Here is an 18,010-nt window from a genome sequence, read left to right on the forward strand (position 1 = left end):
GCGAACCCATAATGTTTCCACACCACTGAAGTTTTTTTTACCTCGTTTGGTACCGGGCCGCGAGAGTTGAGGCTCAGGTGTGAAATGTATAGTTTTCAGGGTTTTTATCGGTTTTCAGCGTTATTTTGTTATCGTTTTTATCGTTAACTCAGTTTTCCTCGGTATTTTCACATGTGTTATGAATAAATCTCATTTTTTTCGGTACCGGTACTAGTATTATTTTGTTGTATTTATCCGTGACACCTTAAAGGCCGGTCCATGAAAATATTGTCGGGCATAAACCGGTCCGTGGCGCAAAAAAGGCTGGGGACCGCTGCTCTTAATTGTTGTGTGCGCTCGATTTGCCACACGGAGCAGTGCGAGAGTAAAGCAGGAGGGAGGGGCTAATAATCGGCTCAGTCATTTTTAATGATCGTTGAAAGCCCAGATCGTAATCGTGATTAAAATTCGATTAATTGAGCAGCCCTAGCAGCAAGTATTGTAAGCTGCTGGGACCTTTCTGGTAGGGTTTCAGATGAAAGACCAGACTTCTAGCAGGTTGTAACTTCAACAACAGAGCCCCCATACTGCAGACCTTTAACATTTAAATAGGCAGCAGCATGCGGGGCTGGAAAGCTAAACCAACAAGCGAAAAAAAAAATAAAAGGCCCTGTGCGTGGTTTTTATCAGGCCTGCAGCAAATTTCATATTCGAGTGATGACTCGAAGAAAGTTTTATTGGGAATACAAACAAATGCAGACGGAGAAAGTAACATTGCATTTGCAGAGGGATGATAAATACCAAGCTCAAATCACATTTGATGACCATAAAGCAGGTCCAAGTTGTGACATCGCTCTGGATTTATTCCTCTTCAGTTTAAAAGCACATCTTACAGTGTGTATGTGTGTTAGTGTACGGGACTCACCAGGGTGTTCAGGTGGCTGCGGGTATTCACGGCGTGTTTGAGAGCCAGTTTAATCATTGTGGGCAGTCTAAGAACAACAGCCTCCATATCCTGCTCTCCCCTCATGGCACCAGCCAACTTCCCCAGTCCATCTATATAGCTCCTCCAATGAGGCTGCACTTCTGCAGCTCCCCCCAGGCAGTTGTGCATCACTGCTTGACAGAAGCCTCTGCAGGCCGGCGGCCCCAGCATGCCCTGGCAGTGCGGGCAGTACCACAGCCTCAGCAGGGACCGGCTGCACTCTCGGCCGGGCCGCAGATGGTCTGTGGTGTTGACGACCTCGATGCCCAGGTTCAGCGCCTGCAGGAAGACTCGTGTGGCCAGGAGGGAGCGAGAGAGTCGAGTCATCATCAGTTTAGGATAAGGACCAAATGCTCCCGAGTCCTTCCAAGCTCCTCTTACACACTCCTCGGACACTGAGGTGCCACTGCCTCCCAGCAGGCGGCGGTACGTGAGCGGAAAGAGGCGGCCGTATAGCACCGCCACCATGTGGTCAACTGTGGAGTCCGAGCCAAGGATGTAAAGCGACATGTCCAGGAACAGCTGCCCCACAGAGCTCTGGGCACCGCTCGCAAGAGTTGGGAACTCTGACTTCAGCATCGTCAGGGTGGAGTTACGTCCGTGGCGCAGCACCAGGTCAAAGGCCTCTGCAAGAAAGAGTGAGACAGGGTGACAGTCAGGCCATCTTCTGAAAGCTCAAAAATTTCATTCAGTCACGCCTTAATAATCACTACAATTACCTCAAAGTTCTCAGCAAACAGGCATCAGCTTAACTCAAAAACATGAAACACGCAAACAGAAGCTTTCCCCCAAACAAAGATCCTATCCTTAACGATCAAAGCCAGGGAAAACTTCCCACGCGCAGCCTCGCGTTCCCTTTTTCCCACTTTTTCTCCATTTGTTGTTTTCCTCTAATGTGCTCACACACACTCTGAGGAAAAGCACGAACACATGCGTGTTATTACAGTAACGGGTGATGGCTTCAAACGAGCTTCTCCAATAGATAAACAGTGAGATTCTGGCTTTGACCTTTCCACAGTACAAAGCAACGGTCTGTAAAAAGCTCACAGCATCGTAAAAAGACACCAGTAACATCAATATATTAGTCAAGTGTGAGAGGCATGGCCGTAAGGATGTCTGTGAGGAGAAAAGCATTCAAAACCTGCAGGAGGGAGTGGAGCAGGGGCCACTGTGAGAAGAGAAAATAATCAGTGGCGTTTCAAGGCACAAAGTGAAGTCTTATCAACAAGGTGGCACAAGAAGCGGGAGCTCCATCATCGACCCAGTTGCAAAATGAGTGAGGACCCGACAACAGAGGGGATTTAAAGCTCCATTACTGAACTTAGCAGGGGAGCCGGGACTCAGTGAAATGAAGCTTTGGACGGGAGAATAGCGTGAGATCCCGAAATCCCATTTATACCACGGCTAGTCCACTATATCACTTTGTTGGGAGTGACTGCCGCAAATGCTTTGTGAGGAGCAGAGGAAAAACAGTGGTTTAGGGAACATTAGAGGAAGTTATTGGTTTATGTGCTACAACAAATAGCCATTTCATCTTTGTTATTCGTTTTTCCCTGCTTGGATAGTTTAATTTGTTTTTCTTCATGCCTCTCTGAGGTCAGTGAAGCCTATGCGGAGCTTTGGCGTTGAGAAACAATTTAACTCCTCTGTTTTTAGGACATAATGTGACTTTCTGTGTATGCGTAAACAAATCCACATGAGGATATAAATACATATATATGAGATGTTTCACTATGATTGAAATGAATTCTGTAAACTAAGTAAACTCTCACAGAGGAATAAACACATTCGTTCCTCAAATTAAACATTCACAGTGTTTTTGTTCATCTGAGGTTATATTTACCTCGTTTTAAGATTTTTATTATCATCCGATATGTAAAACCTTAGAAACGAGTGCAATTTCTTCTTCCCATGTTTAGTAGGACTCGAAACACAGCAGCTAATGCATAAATGCAAGCAGGCCCGAAGTGATCCAGCTTTGCTATTTGTGGTGTGAAGTGAGGTGAAAACACACTGATATGAGCTGCAAATGTTTCAATTTGAGGCTCAGCGATTTCAATTTATTAATTTACAGAAACTTATTTTGAAGAAAAAAACAAGAAGAAATTGATTCTCTGTCAAAGTCTCAGATCAAAGGATAAACAAATATAGCACAACCAGATTGTGGTTTACTTGCTAGCACGAATGAATGTCTGCAGCGCACTTATTTGCCCTTTTATGGCAACCAAACTGCACACTAGCAGGCAGATCAGAGCATATTATTATTAATAATTTGACACTAAATCCACCTTTTTGTGTTGTTGAATTGCTGCTGAATCATTTTAATCTTTCTGGTCCCGGTTTATCGTGTTCATTGCAGCACAAGGTATTTGCCTTTGTACGGGGAAAATTAAGCTCAGCTCTGGAAATAACAGGAAATATTAGAACATTTTTTGATGTTGCATAGCTTCACTGCCATGTTTCAAGGTTGTAAGCCTGAGTTTAAAAGTTGGTTTTCAACTTTAAAATGCTGAAAGTGTTGAAATATGCTGCCTTAACTGGCTAAAGAGAATCCTGTGAAGTAACGACCCTGTAAGTAGCCAGCTTTAGTTAATAAAATACTGAACCTGTTTAAGCAAACTTTATCATAGGCTGGAGTAAACTGCAGCTTTAGGGTCCAATGTGTATGTAAGCAGCCGCTCAGCAGAACAGTCGCTGGCTGCCTAAAGGTTAAGAAAAGCATTGGAGGATGTTCAGGAGCAGCGCACATCTGTTTGGTTTTTCACTCTACGGCTGTCCTGCTGTGTCTGTGAAGCACTTCCCTCTGTGATCAGTGAAGAGGCAGATGTACAGATTGCCAGCTGAGACAAGGAGACAGACTGAAAGGAGGGAAAACAAACCCACACACACACACACACACACGGTTACACACAGAACTCGCAGATGAGCACAGAAAGTTTTCAACAAGCAGATATTTGGTTATCGATTGAAAAGTGGAGGCAGTGAGAAAATGTATCCAGCTCACAAAGCGGTTTCTAAAAAAAATCCACCCACATCAAACCCTGAAATTCAGCCGCTACCTGTAGCATCTCTCACGCCGTAAAGAGGAGAGCCACTTTGCGATGGTAAAGAGAAATACTAGAGGGCTCTTCATAAATGCAATTCAATGGCTCTGAGTAGCCGGGGTCATAGCATGAACCATTGCGAGCCCATTTCCTGCAAATGCTCCTCACGTTCTTTCAGCGGTGAAAGCCTGGACGGGATCAGGTATCCTTTAATGGAGGGGAATGGGGCCGTATGTCGGGGACCTGTGACACGCCGGATACAAGTGTACGAGGTCAAGAGCACGCATTACAAGAGCAGGAGCCCAGAGCAGCATATTAGGTCACGCTTAAAATTAGCAGTAACATTCATTTTGTGAGCGTCAGGGATGGAGGCAGAAGGCTGCTGGAAAGCTGTTTCTCCTGAGACTGAAGGCCTTTTACTGACAGACCACCTGTTTACTCCAAGGCATCTGGGCATCTCATCTTTCTCAGGCCTTGAAATGCTCATGTCGGATTGACTAAATGCGGTCCAGTAAACCTCTACTATGCGAATTTCTCATAATATCTGGTTTCTGTGCATTTCAAGCCATTAATCCCAAATTAAGCAGCGATCAAGTATCACACATTTCATGTTATTAGTAAAATAAGTCTGATAAATCTGCGGCACAATGAGGTAAATTCTTTCTGACATCTAAAGCCTTTAAGTGACTGCAGCTCTGACATAAAACAGGCGCTCCCGTAATCTATGAAGGGCCTGTCAAATAAGCATATTTGATGTTCAGGAGCCCATCAGTCTCCACGTTACGTATAAGTACATAAATCTGCGGCTCATAACGTACCAGGCTTGGCTGACCGTTGCCTGTGGTTGACACGCTGCGAAGGCAAAGACATGCACCGTGCTGCCTCATCAATCAGCGGCCCATACACCCATTATCCCCTGAGAGGAAAACATCAATAAATTACCCAGCCAATGAGACTAATCCATTTGGCTGATGGAGTTTTACCTCTAGCTGCCATGGAGACGGATGGAGGAGTCGCTGCCACCTGGTCCCGTTAACAAAGCCGTACCTGTCCGGGACGCAGACAGAGGACTGGCGGGGGTGCCACGGTGACACTTTTGATGTAAGGTGATTGGGCTTCTAAAGGGGGCCGGTGATGATCCAACTGTCTTATCATGTGTCTGTGGGTGCACCAAGCACGTGCGCAGGCTGACTCTAACAGACACCTCCCAGCAGCGTCGACGTTCAGTCGTGATTTTATGAGCTACAACAAAGCAGCATCTGTTCACTGACTGTAAACAGTGCGCTGCATTTTCCAGGCACGTTTCACTCAGAGCACTCTGCACTCAGGTAACCTGAGACCTGCTCCACCTGACAGCCCTTTTTTCCCCCTTGCGGGATTGTTGTACGTTTGCATCTGCTCGGGGCTTTACGGGACGGCGGCAGAGAGGCAGAGCGGGGCGGGGCCGGCTGATTCCAGGAACAAAGCAGGCAGGATGCTGGTAAGGCCTTGATAACATCACCAGCAGACCATGAGGGCCAATGGACAGCGGGGTAGAAATGAGAGGTGTATTAGGTTACTCCATCTGTTAGGGAGCACCTCATCGAACACACAAACACACACACGCACGTGCCCACACGCAGCCGCGCACAATGCAATCAGAGCACTCAGCAGCAGCCAGGTGGTGACAGCGAGGGCGAACATTTGGCGGACCATAGTGGGATGGCAAGGTGTAAGTCAGGTGTAAGGACACTCATACACACACACGCTAACAAATTTTTCTTTGTGTTCATTTAACTGCTGCCCTGTGAGCGTCCAGCTAATGTTTCCTCCCAGCTAGGCAGTAAAATAAACAAAATTCATACACTGCTTTTATTACTCGTAGTCTGTTTCTAATAAGAAAACAACTCGAGAGGTTTGTTTTGGGGGGTTTTTTTCTCCAAAAACTCATACAGTCCACTCGGATCCACTGAAAAAAATATACAGCACTTTTACTTCTGTGTATATTTTTTGAAAATGTGGTTTATTATTTCAGGATAATCTTCAAGTCGTTATCTGTTCTACATTAATTGAAGGTTAAAATCTAGGTAGCAGTCCCAAGCTGCGCTGGATAAAAACACACAAACAGAACTTTACTTCTAAAGTTCTGAGACAGTTAAAAGATATTTTTCATAATTTGATGCATTAATGAAAAAATAGTTCTCAAATATTTCTATTTCAGTAAAAAAAATTGGCAAAATTTGTCATCTCTCATTTCTTTTTTGTTATTTATTTGAGGAGCCTGAGCTTCAGCCAGCAATAGTTCTCCAGGGTTTCTGACGCTCTTTCCAAGTTTTTCTTTGGATGTTGGCTCCTTTTTGACTGACTGATAGTGTTCTAGGATTACACTTATTGCATTGTCAGTGAGTTTGGGATCATTACCATGCTAAAAAATGAAGCCGTTGCCAATCTGATGCTTTCCAGATTTTATAACATGGTCGATCAAAATCTGGTCGATCACTTTTCTGTGTTCATAATTCTATCAGTTTTGACAAGATCAGTGCAGAAGTGCAGCCCAAACCATGACAGAGCCTCTGCTGTGTTTTACAGACCTCTCTTCTGACTTCCTCCATTCATACTGACGACTATTTCAAAATTAAAATTACGCATGTGGTTCTGTGGGCCAGGCAGGTTAGGACACACAGAACAGGATTTGAACTAAACAGCAGCTTTACTGCTGAACTCAAGCAAAATACAAAATACACGAAAACTCAGACAGGGCGAAAGAAAGCTAGGAGAGCTCAGGCTGTGTTGAAGAATAAAGGTGGTCATACCAAATATTGACTTCCAAGCTTCTGCTGCTGCTGTCACAGTCGGGGCGCACTGCATAGCTCATCTTTGTGTGCCGTCCTTCTGCTGCAATGTAACACTGGGTATGAGCCACTAGAGAAAACAGGTCCATGTGCCTCTCGGCCTCTCACAGGGTGGCTGGTTTGAAAAGCTGAAGGTGACATTGTATGAATAGATGAAATGAAGTTTTCCACCATACAGCAGGGCCAACTCTGTTTGGGCCTAACATACTGTACTTTCCATTGATGTATCCACAGCACAGGATGCAGACTGTTTATAGCATTCGGTTTATAGCAGCATGTGTATTTGCAAGGGGCTGACAATCAGAAAGAAGATGACTAAAAGGCAGGAGAGCCATACTGGCTTGTTTCAGACAGAGGAACTGCAGGGGCTTCACAGTGGCTCAGTATAAGATAAATAATAATCACTTTAAACAGTGAAGCCTGCCAAGCTACGCTAATAGAGTTCAGATGATGAGCACAATGAAGGATGAAAACATTCACAAGCATGAAGAAATGTAAAGCTTGATGTTTATGTACATATATGCATATGTACATATGATATGCATAGACTCTACATCCCCAAATTTTTGTTCATAATTACCAGCCATGTTTGCTTACTTAGTGTACATTCAGTATTTTTCTCCACGCCCACCTGCAAAGACTTTGTCCTCTATTAAACAGGTCTCACAGTTTGAGAACCACCAAGCTAGGTCAGGCATAGAAGTCACTGGTTTGAAAATAAGCTGGCAAGTATCAGACTTTATTTTTACCTGGTTGGCTGAGAGTTGGAAAGCAGCCATGGTGATGTATGGCAGCCACGGTTTTTTTAATACATTGTAAAATGCAATTGCCTGAATTCACAAAGAGCAGCAGAGGTCTGCTCATCAAACAGCACAACAACAAAGAAAACTGATTCACTGGAGCTCAGAGCACAAAATATTTTAATAATTTTTAATGCAAAAGATTTTTTCCACACTTACCAAGTTCCATTTAAGCTCTGGTTAATTTGCTAAGAATATCAACTTTATTGCAAAAAAGGACAAATATCTAAAGCGGCTTTGGGATAATTAGTGGAAAACTATTTACTTACTGTGACAGCTACAAAAAGAAAGCAGTTGTGAAGGATTAAGATGAGTGTATATTCCCACTCAGTTTATCATACCTGTTGGCTTTATTCCCCACAGGTGCCACTGCTGGGGAATAAAGCCGCGGCTGATGGGTGCAGACGACAACGGTTAAAACGTGAAATGTGTTTCGAATTCAATTTGGAGCGTTTTTTCTCCATTCATCGTGGGTTGTTTTTTTTTTAAACGTGGGTCGTGGAGCGTAGACTGTTTTTCACCTTCAGAAGTGGGGCCAATGCCATAAAAAAATCTGCAATAAAAGTAGCATCTGTGTGTGCTTTGTGCCTGCCTCCTTTTTGACAGCTCAGCCAAATATCATTAGAACTATCCAAGTATAAGAAACACATCATCTCATTGACTGGAAAACATATCCAAGAGCAATAAACCACATCCACGATTACTTCTTCTTATACCATCAAAATCTAAAACAGGAAGCATTAGACACACAGAGATAGAAATTGCTGTTCCTGGGTGATACAGATACGCCAGCAGCCAGTTTTTCTTTCCTCCCGTGCTTCCATATTTCTGCTTGTCACCATTGACTCCATTGATCTCTGGCACTGGCCTCCAATGCAGAGGTCAAAGTTGAGCCGTGCTGTATCTCTAACCGGCAAACAGGCGCTGTCAGAGGACACGGTGTGCAGCAGAATAGAGGACACGGCGAGGTGGGAAGGACGCGAGGGCAAAAGTGAAGTGGAAAAACACAACTGAGAGCTGGAGGGGAGGTAGAGGAGGAGGAGGAGGGGGTTCAGTGAATGGTGCCAGAACGTGTGGAGAGAAACATTCAGCGAGGCGAGCTTTGAAGCTCCATTCAAAGGCATCTGGAGTCAAGCAGTGCCAGAGCTGTGAGACACGTCGCACTCCTCTCGCCAAAACTCAGCCACGGGTGAGAGAGACCTGACACCCCAATCAAACGCTCGCCTCGCAGACAAAATACACATCGGACCCCGAGGAATCCTACCACTCAGAAAAGTGATACTTGAGTGAAAGGCTATTCCAATAATGGATTCATTTCCAGCGCACAGACCGAGACGCAGAGACAGGACACACATACACAACCCAACACACAAACATAGGCGTTATTGCTCTCTGGGGCTGCCGTTCAAGGCCGCGGATAAAAAGCCCGCAGCCCGTCCGTCCACATCTGATCGAAGATGAGAGAGGTCACGACTAACGCAGCGCGAGCACTCCACTCCAAATTAAGCATCCGAGCTCTATTAATCCAATATGCATCTCTAAGTAGATCCTGTGGTTCGTGATGAATGCACTCCTACTCATTCACCCTCATGCTAGTTTTCATGCTTGCGCCGCATTACGCCCATGCATCGGCTTAATGCTGAACAGCTCAATTTCAAACAGAGACAAATGTTATAGAGGGAATATTTGCGTTGCCATTTCACGATGCGCTCGCAGTAATAAAAGATGAGATTCGTGATCCCCTTTTTCTTTTTTTTTGAAGTCGGGCTTATGACACATAAAAGGAGAAGCGGACTGAAGTGAAGAGAACTTATGAGGAGAAGCAGCAAGTGTTTTTGAAGTTCTGAAGCAGATGGGTGCACAGTGTGAGGGGAAATAGTGAGGCTGCATGAGAGGAGGCTTCCTTAATTATAAAACCCAGACTAATAACTTTCGGTGGATTAAAAATAATAATAATAAAGTTAAAACACGTCAGGTTTTAACCTGACACGTGTTGGAGGCTCTGACACTTTACAGTCCTGTTGCTCGAGCTATCATGAAGTCCCACTCTAACCTTCTGTATGTGTGTGTGAACAAATGAGATGAGGTTTTTTTTAATTATTACAAGCTGAATTTAATAAAAGATTAAAGGCCAGGTCATTGCCACTTTAATAATTAATTGTGGCTCGTCTATATGTGGAACATTCTCCCTGAAAATAATGATGCACCTTGCACGATGCCACTATTATAGTGTCAGGACTGCCTGAAGACGACTTATTCCCATCCTTTGTCATGAGATCAAATGGACTTTGAGTGTGTGTGTTAGCGTGTGATCGTGTTTGTAATTGACTGCCTCAAGCCATGTGGGTTGAAGGACACCGATGACAGTTTCATTACAGAGCCGCAGAGTGCAGTGTGAGGAGTGTTTCTTCTCCCGGTTTGTCAACGTGGGTTCAGATGTGACTCAAAACACTGAATCAGTGTGAGGTGTGTTTGATTGCCCAACAATGATTAACTTTGAGGGAAAAATGGCTGCAACATTTTTTTTTTTTGCAGGAGGAGTGTAAAATCTCACTTTTGAGAGAAGATGGGTGGCCTCGAGGATAAGGAACATGCTGACAGACTTTGATGTAGGACATGGAAATATGGAGCTTTTTAGCAGAAACAATTTAGCACAAAAAAGTGGTGGAGGAAGAAAAGGCACAAGCTGGGCTTCTTGCAGGTCTTCACATTCAAGAAGGAAAGGAAATGTTGGACCCTGCAGCTCAGAAACAGCAGCTCAGCTTATCGATATAGTTGTCACCGAGGTGGGAGGTATCACAGCTAAAATACACAGTCGAGGGTGGGGTGCACAGAGGTCATGGAAGTGCAGAGAAAATATCAGCAGGAAATAGCCAAAGGCTACAGATTTATGCTGATTTAACAACAGTGTTTGAAAGATCCGCTGAGAAGCTTCCACTAAAATTGAGATAGCTTTCAGAGGAAAGATAAAGAGTTTTGAGAAAAAAGGAGGCAGCTGTGTCAAAAGAAATGTTTGGGAGCGGCAACAAGTCAAAGAGCAAAGAAGACGACGCCTCACAAAGCCAGACTTCAGAGGATGACAGAGAATGCATCAGTGCATCGCTGTTTCATGTGTAAACTGGAGGAACTCCAGATCGTGGTGACGACAACAATGGATGCCAGGAAAAACAAAGGAAGGTGAATGAGCTAAGACAGCATTTTGAGAGGCTCATTTAAAAATCATAAAGCCGCTGCTTATTCTCCTGCTCTGAGACAAATTCGGTTTACACGCAGTCTCAATAGAGTTCACGACATTCATTCTCTTCGCAGCCCATGTTTTTGGCAGTATATGCACACATTTAGCTGCCTGCTTTCAATTCTAAGAAAATACTCATGTTCTTCGGGTGTTTTCTTCTTACTTGATGGAAAAGTGACATATTTAACCCTTTAGAGAAACTGTGATGCAAGAACCAAGTTAACAGTGTAATCTAAAAAGAAGTTGCTAAAGCAAGCTGTTAAAAAATACAGTATAGAAATACCAAGAGAACAAAGCAGGGCAGGAGAATCAGTCGGTTATGCTTTTATTTGAAAAATCCAAAGTACAGGTGAATGTGTCGGGGCCTCGGTCGGGGAATACACGCTTAGGCTGGCGTGACTGACCTAGCGATCAATTTCACAGCAACCACTCGCAACCAGTGGGACAACACTAATTTTTCCCCAGCGACAGGTGGTTGCTACGCGGTGGCCAATCGAACAGGTCTCTGCACCTGTTCGAAAACTAAACGATGATTCTCAGCAGCACTGCAGCGCTCACAGCATCGGTGCAGCATCAGCCGTCGGCAAACATGATGATAATAAAGTTTTTAGTGAAATAAGTGAAATTCTGTTGAGCTTTGTCTGCTGAATGTGTCAGCGAGAGAACAAACCAGGTTATATGTCAAAATGTGAACACAACTCGCAACAAGTGTGCTTCAATGTTTTTCATCCCACACAGGCAGCTCAGAGGCAAGAAGCCAGGCTTTTGTTTGGTTGCTGCTGAAAACCGTGGAAGCAGAAAAGATGGAGAGATAGAAACAATCTGCCAACAGCTTTGTTTCCAGCACCACAACCTTCTCCCACTGGACTCTGGCCATTTCATCCTGGTGGAGAAACGCCTGACTTTACAGAACTTTGATTGTTGTGAAATAACAGCAGGCAAGCTAACCTTGGACGCTCATGTTTCCCAAATTTTCAGCTAAGCCTTCACTAAAGATAAAGTATGGGATTTTCTTCAAGACACCAACACTCATTGAGCTCGTCTGTATTATTGGGTCAGGTGCTTCTCCTTCACTCTATGGAGTCTCTGTGGGCTTTGCATATTTCAGATGTTAAAACACAACTCAGGGGTCTCTGCTCTGTTGTTTTCCTTATTTAGTGCCAATTATGCTTATTAGTTTTAATAACCCAGAGAGGCTTTTATGCCCTTTATCAATCCGAATGTGATGGTTTATTATAATTTGCAAACCGCCGTGTCGTCGTGCTTAAGAAAATAATTGCTTCAGATTAAAAAGGGCTTATAGGCAACAATCCGACTGTTTGAGATCCGAATCCTTCTTCCTCTTTGGTCAAGAGATTAATTGTTTCTGTCTCTTGTTTCACAAACTGGCATAATCCCCAAATCTCAGGACATCTGGTGCACTCGTAGGAGGAGACTGCAGGGGCTTTTTTTTAAGCTCATTTATTGGGAATCATGCAGTGTCAATATTTTTGATGTGCTGTGGTAAAGCGGTAATGGAAAATAAATACGTTGTTGCATCACGTCAAACAGCACAGCAGCTGGAACCAATGTGGCGGTGATAGCAGGAAAATAGGGTCCGCTTTGATGTCTGGTAGTCCTTCAGTCAGACGCTGGTCAGTGATGTTGATTCAAGTTTCACATTGAGACTGAACTGTGGAAACCTGTAAACTGTTAATGTATTGATGACTATCCTGAGTTTATAGTCTAAACAATATTCCTGCAGTTTTATTTGATGTGCACTTGAGCGTTTTAAACAGTTACATTAGGAGAAAAAGTTCATTTTTTTGTAATTTAATTCAAAAAGGTAAACTTTCATGTTTTACTTTCATTCTATAAATCATATTACAGACAAAGTGAAATATTTTAAAACCTTTTCTGTCCTATTCTTGATGATGGCTGATAGCTAAAATGCAGTATCTCACTTTATAATAATACTCAAACATCACAGATCTCACAGTGAAGTCTAGGTCACTGCACACAACCACCGTCGTCGGGATAACTGCAGACTTGACAGTTGTCCAAATGATGCTCATCGACACCCCCTTCACAAAGAAGGAAAGGCACAGAAGGTCATTGCTGTGAAGGCTGGCTGTTTACAGAGTGCTGCATATTACTGCAAAATTAAAAACGTGAAAATGTGGGAGGAAAAAGATGCACAAGCAGCGGGAATAACTGCAGACCTGGGAGGATTTTCAAGAAAAGTTCATCAAGGACTTTTTAGAGCTTCAGAAGCGGTGGACTGAGGCTGGTGACGTTCAGAGACGTCGCCGGGAAAGATTAGCAGCTACGTGCTGCTAGTCCATTGCACTTGATTAACTGATCATCAGCAAGTGCAAGCATCTCCATTAAAGCAGAAGTTTTTGCAGTTTGCTGGTCTGGTGTAATCAAAATGCCACAATCTTTGTAACAGGACGTCCCAGCAAATTTACAACAATATCAGACTCTGCTCAAACACGGTGGTGGAGGGGCTTGCTTTGTAGCCACAGGACCTGTGCACCTTACAGCCACTGAGTTGACCATGAACTCCTCACATGTGAGGCCATGCGTCCAACAGGTGGGTCATGCAACAATTGCAATGTTCCAGTCAAAGTCCAGACTTCAACCCGACTGAAATGCTGTGGCCGGACCTTAAGAGAGCAGTGAATGACTAAATACCGGAAAACTTTAATGAACTGAAGCAATGTTGGAAAGAGTAGCCGGCCAAAATTCCTCCAAACAGATGTGAGAGACCAATAAAGTCATACAGAAAAAGCTGGTACGCTACTGAATCGTGGGGTATAATGAGTTTTTCACAGGACTGCATAGAGTCCTGTGAAAACTGTAAACATAGATAGAATCTGTATAAACATAAATAACACCAGAATATTCTTCTGAACCTAATTTTATTATTTTTTGGTAATTATGTGCCATAAACATTATAAAGCATCTCTTGCAGGAAAACATGCAATTAGCAGCTCCTGTTTGGTCCTAAATGAATCGCCCCAAGCTCCATTATAGTTTATTCCCATTTGGAATATAATCTGTATTTTATTTTATATTACAACTATCTGCCTAAATATTTTTTTTACATGCCCCGTTAAAGAACCAATAGCCCACCTGGGTGGGAAACACTGTTGCGTGAAATAAGCCAGCTGTTTCTAAGGACTCGCAGTCATTTCTGCAAAGCTAGGGTAATAACTTCCGACGTGAGGCTTGGTACTAATGCGCTCCCTCTCAGAAAGTAACGCTGAAGAAAAATCCGACAGCTCTTCTTAAAAACATGGACTTACATTTCACTGTCTGGGTTACGGGTTACGTCATCACAGCTGCTCTGCGAGTCTTGCTGCTGTGTAAACCGTCAATGTGATTGTTGGCAAACATTATGTAAATAAGCCTCCGCCACTTCCTCCCACAATTTTGTGACTTTGCACCAAGCGGTGCTTGAATTTGCATCTGTGCCTGCTTACGTTTTTCCTTGTCTTAGTGATGTGGCTTAACTATACGAAAGAGCAATCCTAAAAAACCTACTAAAAATGTCCTTTTCCTCCTTTACCAGGACTAGAGTAACACTCCAGGCTGACTATAAGCCAGTTTCCCTCTCCTACCTGTCATATAAGAGACTTGAGTCTCATACACTGTAGTTTCTGAGTTGCGTTTGCCACGCTGAGTTTATTGGTAAACAAGCACCTAATTAAGTGATGCTGCAACGGTGTACGGTACTTCTCAACCTGTGCTACTATAAATAGGTGAGAGTTAGGAAAGGGTATTGTACATGACGGGGGGAAAACTTTGTTGTTTGTGTGAGAAACGAGATGAAAGACATACGCCTATGCCGCCTGAATGGCTGAGACACACCTCACCCTCCTCGATCCTCCCCAGTCTCCCCTCCTCTTCTTCACTGCTTCCTCACACATGCAGCTTTCTCATCCCACAAGCAGAACAGGACTCCCTTGTCTGTGCCCTCACACACACACACACACACACACACACACACACACACACACACACACACACACACACACACACACACACACACACACACGTACACACGCACACTTGTTAAGGCTGATCCCAGTTTTGCACGGTGCATGCCTCAGCCACCAGCACACAAATGAGACACGCGGAGGCACAAATAGGGCTCACAAACACTCACAAGCAGCCTGACAAGTGGTTTGATCAAAGGCCGACGCATACACACACACATGCATGCATCCACGCTGTGCAGTTTTCTCCTCTGTCTGTCTTTGCTTTCCTTTTTGTCTCCATTACGTAGAGCTGCGCTAACCTTCTGCACCAATCTCCACCTGGCCAACCACCCCCCTCCACATCCCTCCCAGCCCCTCCTACACCAGCCCTCATCCATCTACAGTAAAAAAGATGTCTGCAGCAGGGTAAAAAAATGAATGTGACAATATTCTTGGGGCAGAAACAATGGGGAGAGTCCCCAGGCTGAGCAATGTTAGGTTATTTATCTCCAGGTAAAGATGTGTCTCTTCCCTACTATTCCTCCCCCATTCCTAATCCTATACTCCCACAGCCCCAGAGCTCCTCTTCAGCCACCTCACTACCTCCGTCTCCTCCTCTGAGAATCACCTCAGCAATCCACGCGTTACACTCTGAACCTCTGAAACCGGTGAAACTGCAACACTTTTAATTTTTAATCAGGGCCTCAGTCAGCAGGGACCGGGCTCTTTTACGCTCCCCTTCTCCCACCACCTTAGTCTCACCTTCACTTCTGCCCTCTCTCTTACTCGTGCTCGCCTACGCGCCCCGTCCCTCGTGTCTCTCCTCCCAAAGTCACGGTGATGAATGGGCAAGCGCTGCCATCTCTGTGCCCACCAGCAAGAGGTAGAGGCCGGCTAACGCGGCTCAGACGCTCTCGGGGATCACAGGCAGCGAGGAGAGTAATTAATCCAGTAGGATGGGAGGCAGGGTTGCAGGACATACTGCGAGCTTCAGGACACTGTGTGTGTGTGTTCATGTGTGTGTGTGTGTTTCAACGTAAATTATTGGAAACAGAGGATAGAAACTCCAGAGTTTTTGTTTTCTGATATATGTGTAGAACTCGGGGTGATGTGTTTCAGAGAACAAGGTTAGGCTGGTGTGCGTTTGTGTGTTTGTGGGTAGATGAGCTCCCTAAATAAACACCACTTGGGTGCAGACTGGAGGAGCCAGAGGCGGCACATACAAGACTGTCCTTGAACTGCAGGGTCAAACATACTAAAACGAACACACACACACACACACACACACACACACACACACACAGACGAAAACACCAACACAAACCACGTCTACAATGACATTCAACATCAGCGAGGATGGAGCTGCGGGGAGCTTTTCTACAACTGTGAAGGGGGGGTGGCTGCGAACCATTATTTCAGCTCCTTTGTTTGAATAAATCCATTGTCTGTGCCGCTTCTCAGAATAATCACTAAACACTAATTGTCTGCAGACGCAAGAGAGGACTCAGCTCCCAAATTAAATTGCATTTACCTTGATAAGAGAGTCTCAGAGACAAACCGCAAGGTAAAAGAAAAATGTGTCAGGGCTGGACGTATAAACAGGTGTGTTCTCCGTCAAAGATCCATGTTAATTGGGCCAATCCATTACCCGCTTTGACATGCTTAATGTTTCGGGGGATGACCGATTAGGGCAGCGCAGAGCACTGTACACGGGCGCCTGGCTGGTTTCCTCTGGTCCATGGCGTCTAACCAGAGGCTACAGCTCCATGCATCATTAGTCCTAGGCTAGCCGGCATACCGATCACATGTCCCCATAGCCTAATGAGATAACTGAGGGGAAATGGAGTGCTGTAGAGCTGCTCTCTTAGTGTGCGGTCTCTCAGGTTTTTGCGTGCAGCTATGGCTGAGCCTGGCGCGATTACGGCACAAATGACGCTCAAAAGGAACAAAGCGGGAAATGTTAGATTTTGCAGGAAACATGACAAACACGTAGTGGGTGTGTGAGGGCACAAAGGGGAGGGAGGGGTCAGTGACAGCACAGGTGTTTGTAGGGAATGGAAACGACTCAGATGCTTCCTGTCAGGCTTTCAACTGTTGGGCAGCACACAGCCGCTCAGTCAGTAAGAGACGCAACATCTTCTGTTAAAGAAAATGAAAGTCAAATTTAAGAGCCGGCACAAGCTGCTCTTTTTAGATGTTCAAGCCTGTGCAGAAGTCGTCAGCCACTCCACTTTGTTTTTTTGCTAAGAAAATAGGAAATAAGTGCAATGATTTATTGAAATGTTTAAGCACATAGTATATGAGGGGCAAAAACAGAGTTTTTACAGTTCCAGTGAGCTTTAAAGTCAATGTGATGTGACCACTTTCTTCAGCACAGCCTGAGCTCTCTTTGGCAACTTTCTTGTCATTTCTTTAAGTAGATTTCAGGATGGCTCTAATAGAAATGCCCTTCTTTAGATATTGGCAGCCCTTTGTTCCGTTCTCTGTCAAGATAAGATCACACACTGGTTCAATGACGTTGTGGTCCGAGCTGCCAGGAAGTCAGTCTATGACCGATTGAGCTCTATTGTTTTGCTTTTACTGCTTTGGCAGTTGTTACATCCCTGGCCTGGGGATAACCTGGACATAAATTTTTTTTATTATTATCTCTTTCATTGAGACAGCAGTTGAACATAACTATGCCCTTTGACACTTTCTTTGCTGTCACATTTTTAACTTATAATTAAAAAATAAAGAAAAAAAGAAGAGGGAGAAAAAAAAAAGAAAAAAAGGAACTTGGGTTAGGAGGCAGCAGGGCAGGGAGGCTTACATAATACTCTTATACAAAATCACACCTCACAGGCTTAACATAGTCTGTCCATTTAGACCATATTCCGTAGAAGGAATCCCTCTGAAGTTTAAGAGAAAATGACACTTTTTCCATCGTATAGATCTCTTGCACAGAATGTATCCAGTCTTCCATCGTTGGTGGTTCAGGCTTAAGCCATCTTCTCGTAAGAGGCTTTTTACTTGCGGCCAGTAGGATATACAGGAGTCTTCTGTCGTTGGAATTCAGTTTATCCACTGGTACATTGCACAAAAAAAGTGCAGTCAAAAGTTGAAGGAAAAACAAATGAAAAAACATTTTGTAAATGATCATGGATTAGAGACCAATACTGGCGAATAACTTTA

At 44.2% G+C, this 18,010-nt stretch overlaps 1 protein-coding gene across 3 annotated transcripts in view; it reads right to left on the reverse strand.

Moving 5' to 3' along the window:
* Positions 1 to 18,010, reverse strand: part of gpc3 (glypican 3) — a 135,105-nt gene that overhangs the window by 56,998 nt on the left and 60,097 nt on the right. For all 3 annotated transcript variants that reach the window (XM_085419879.1, XM_085419888.1, XM_085419897.1), the window contains exon 3: positions 905 to 1,590. In XM_085419879.1, the coding sequence (XP_085276005.1) occupies positions 905 to 1,590 (686 nt within the window). The remainder of the gene's footprint in view (positions 1 to 904; positions 1,591 to 18,010) is intronic.

Source organism: Rhamphochromis longiceps, linkage group LG2 (assembly GCF_057381845.1).
Source record: "Rhamphochromis longiceps isolate RC_006_pf linkage group LG2, R_longiceps_female_GT1.1, whole genome shotgun sequence".
Taxonomy (NCBI): Eukaryota; Metazoa; Chordata; class Actinopteri; order Cichliformes; family Cichlidae; genus Rhamphochromis; species Rhamphochromis longiceps.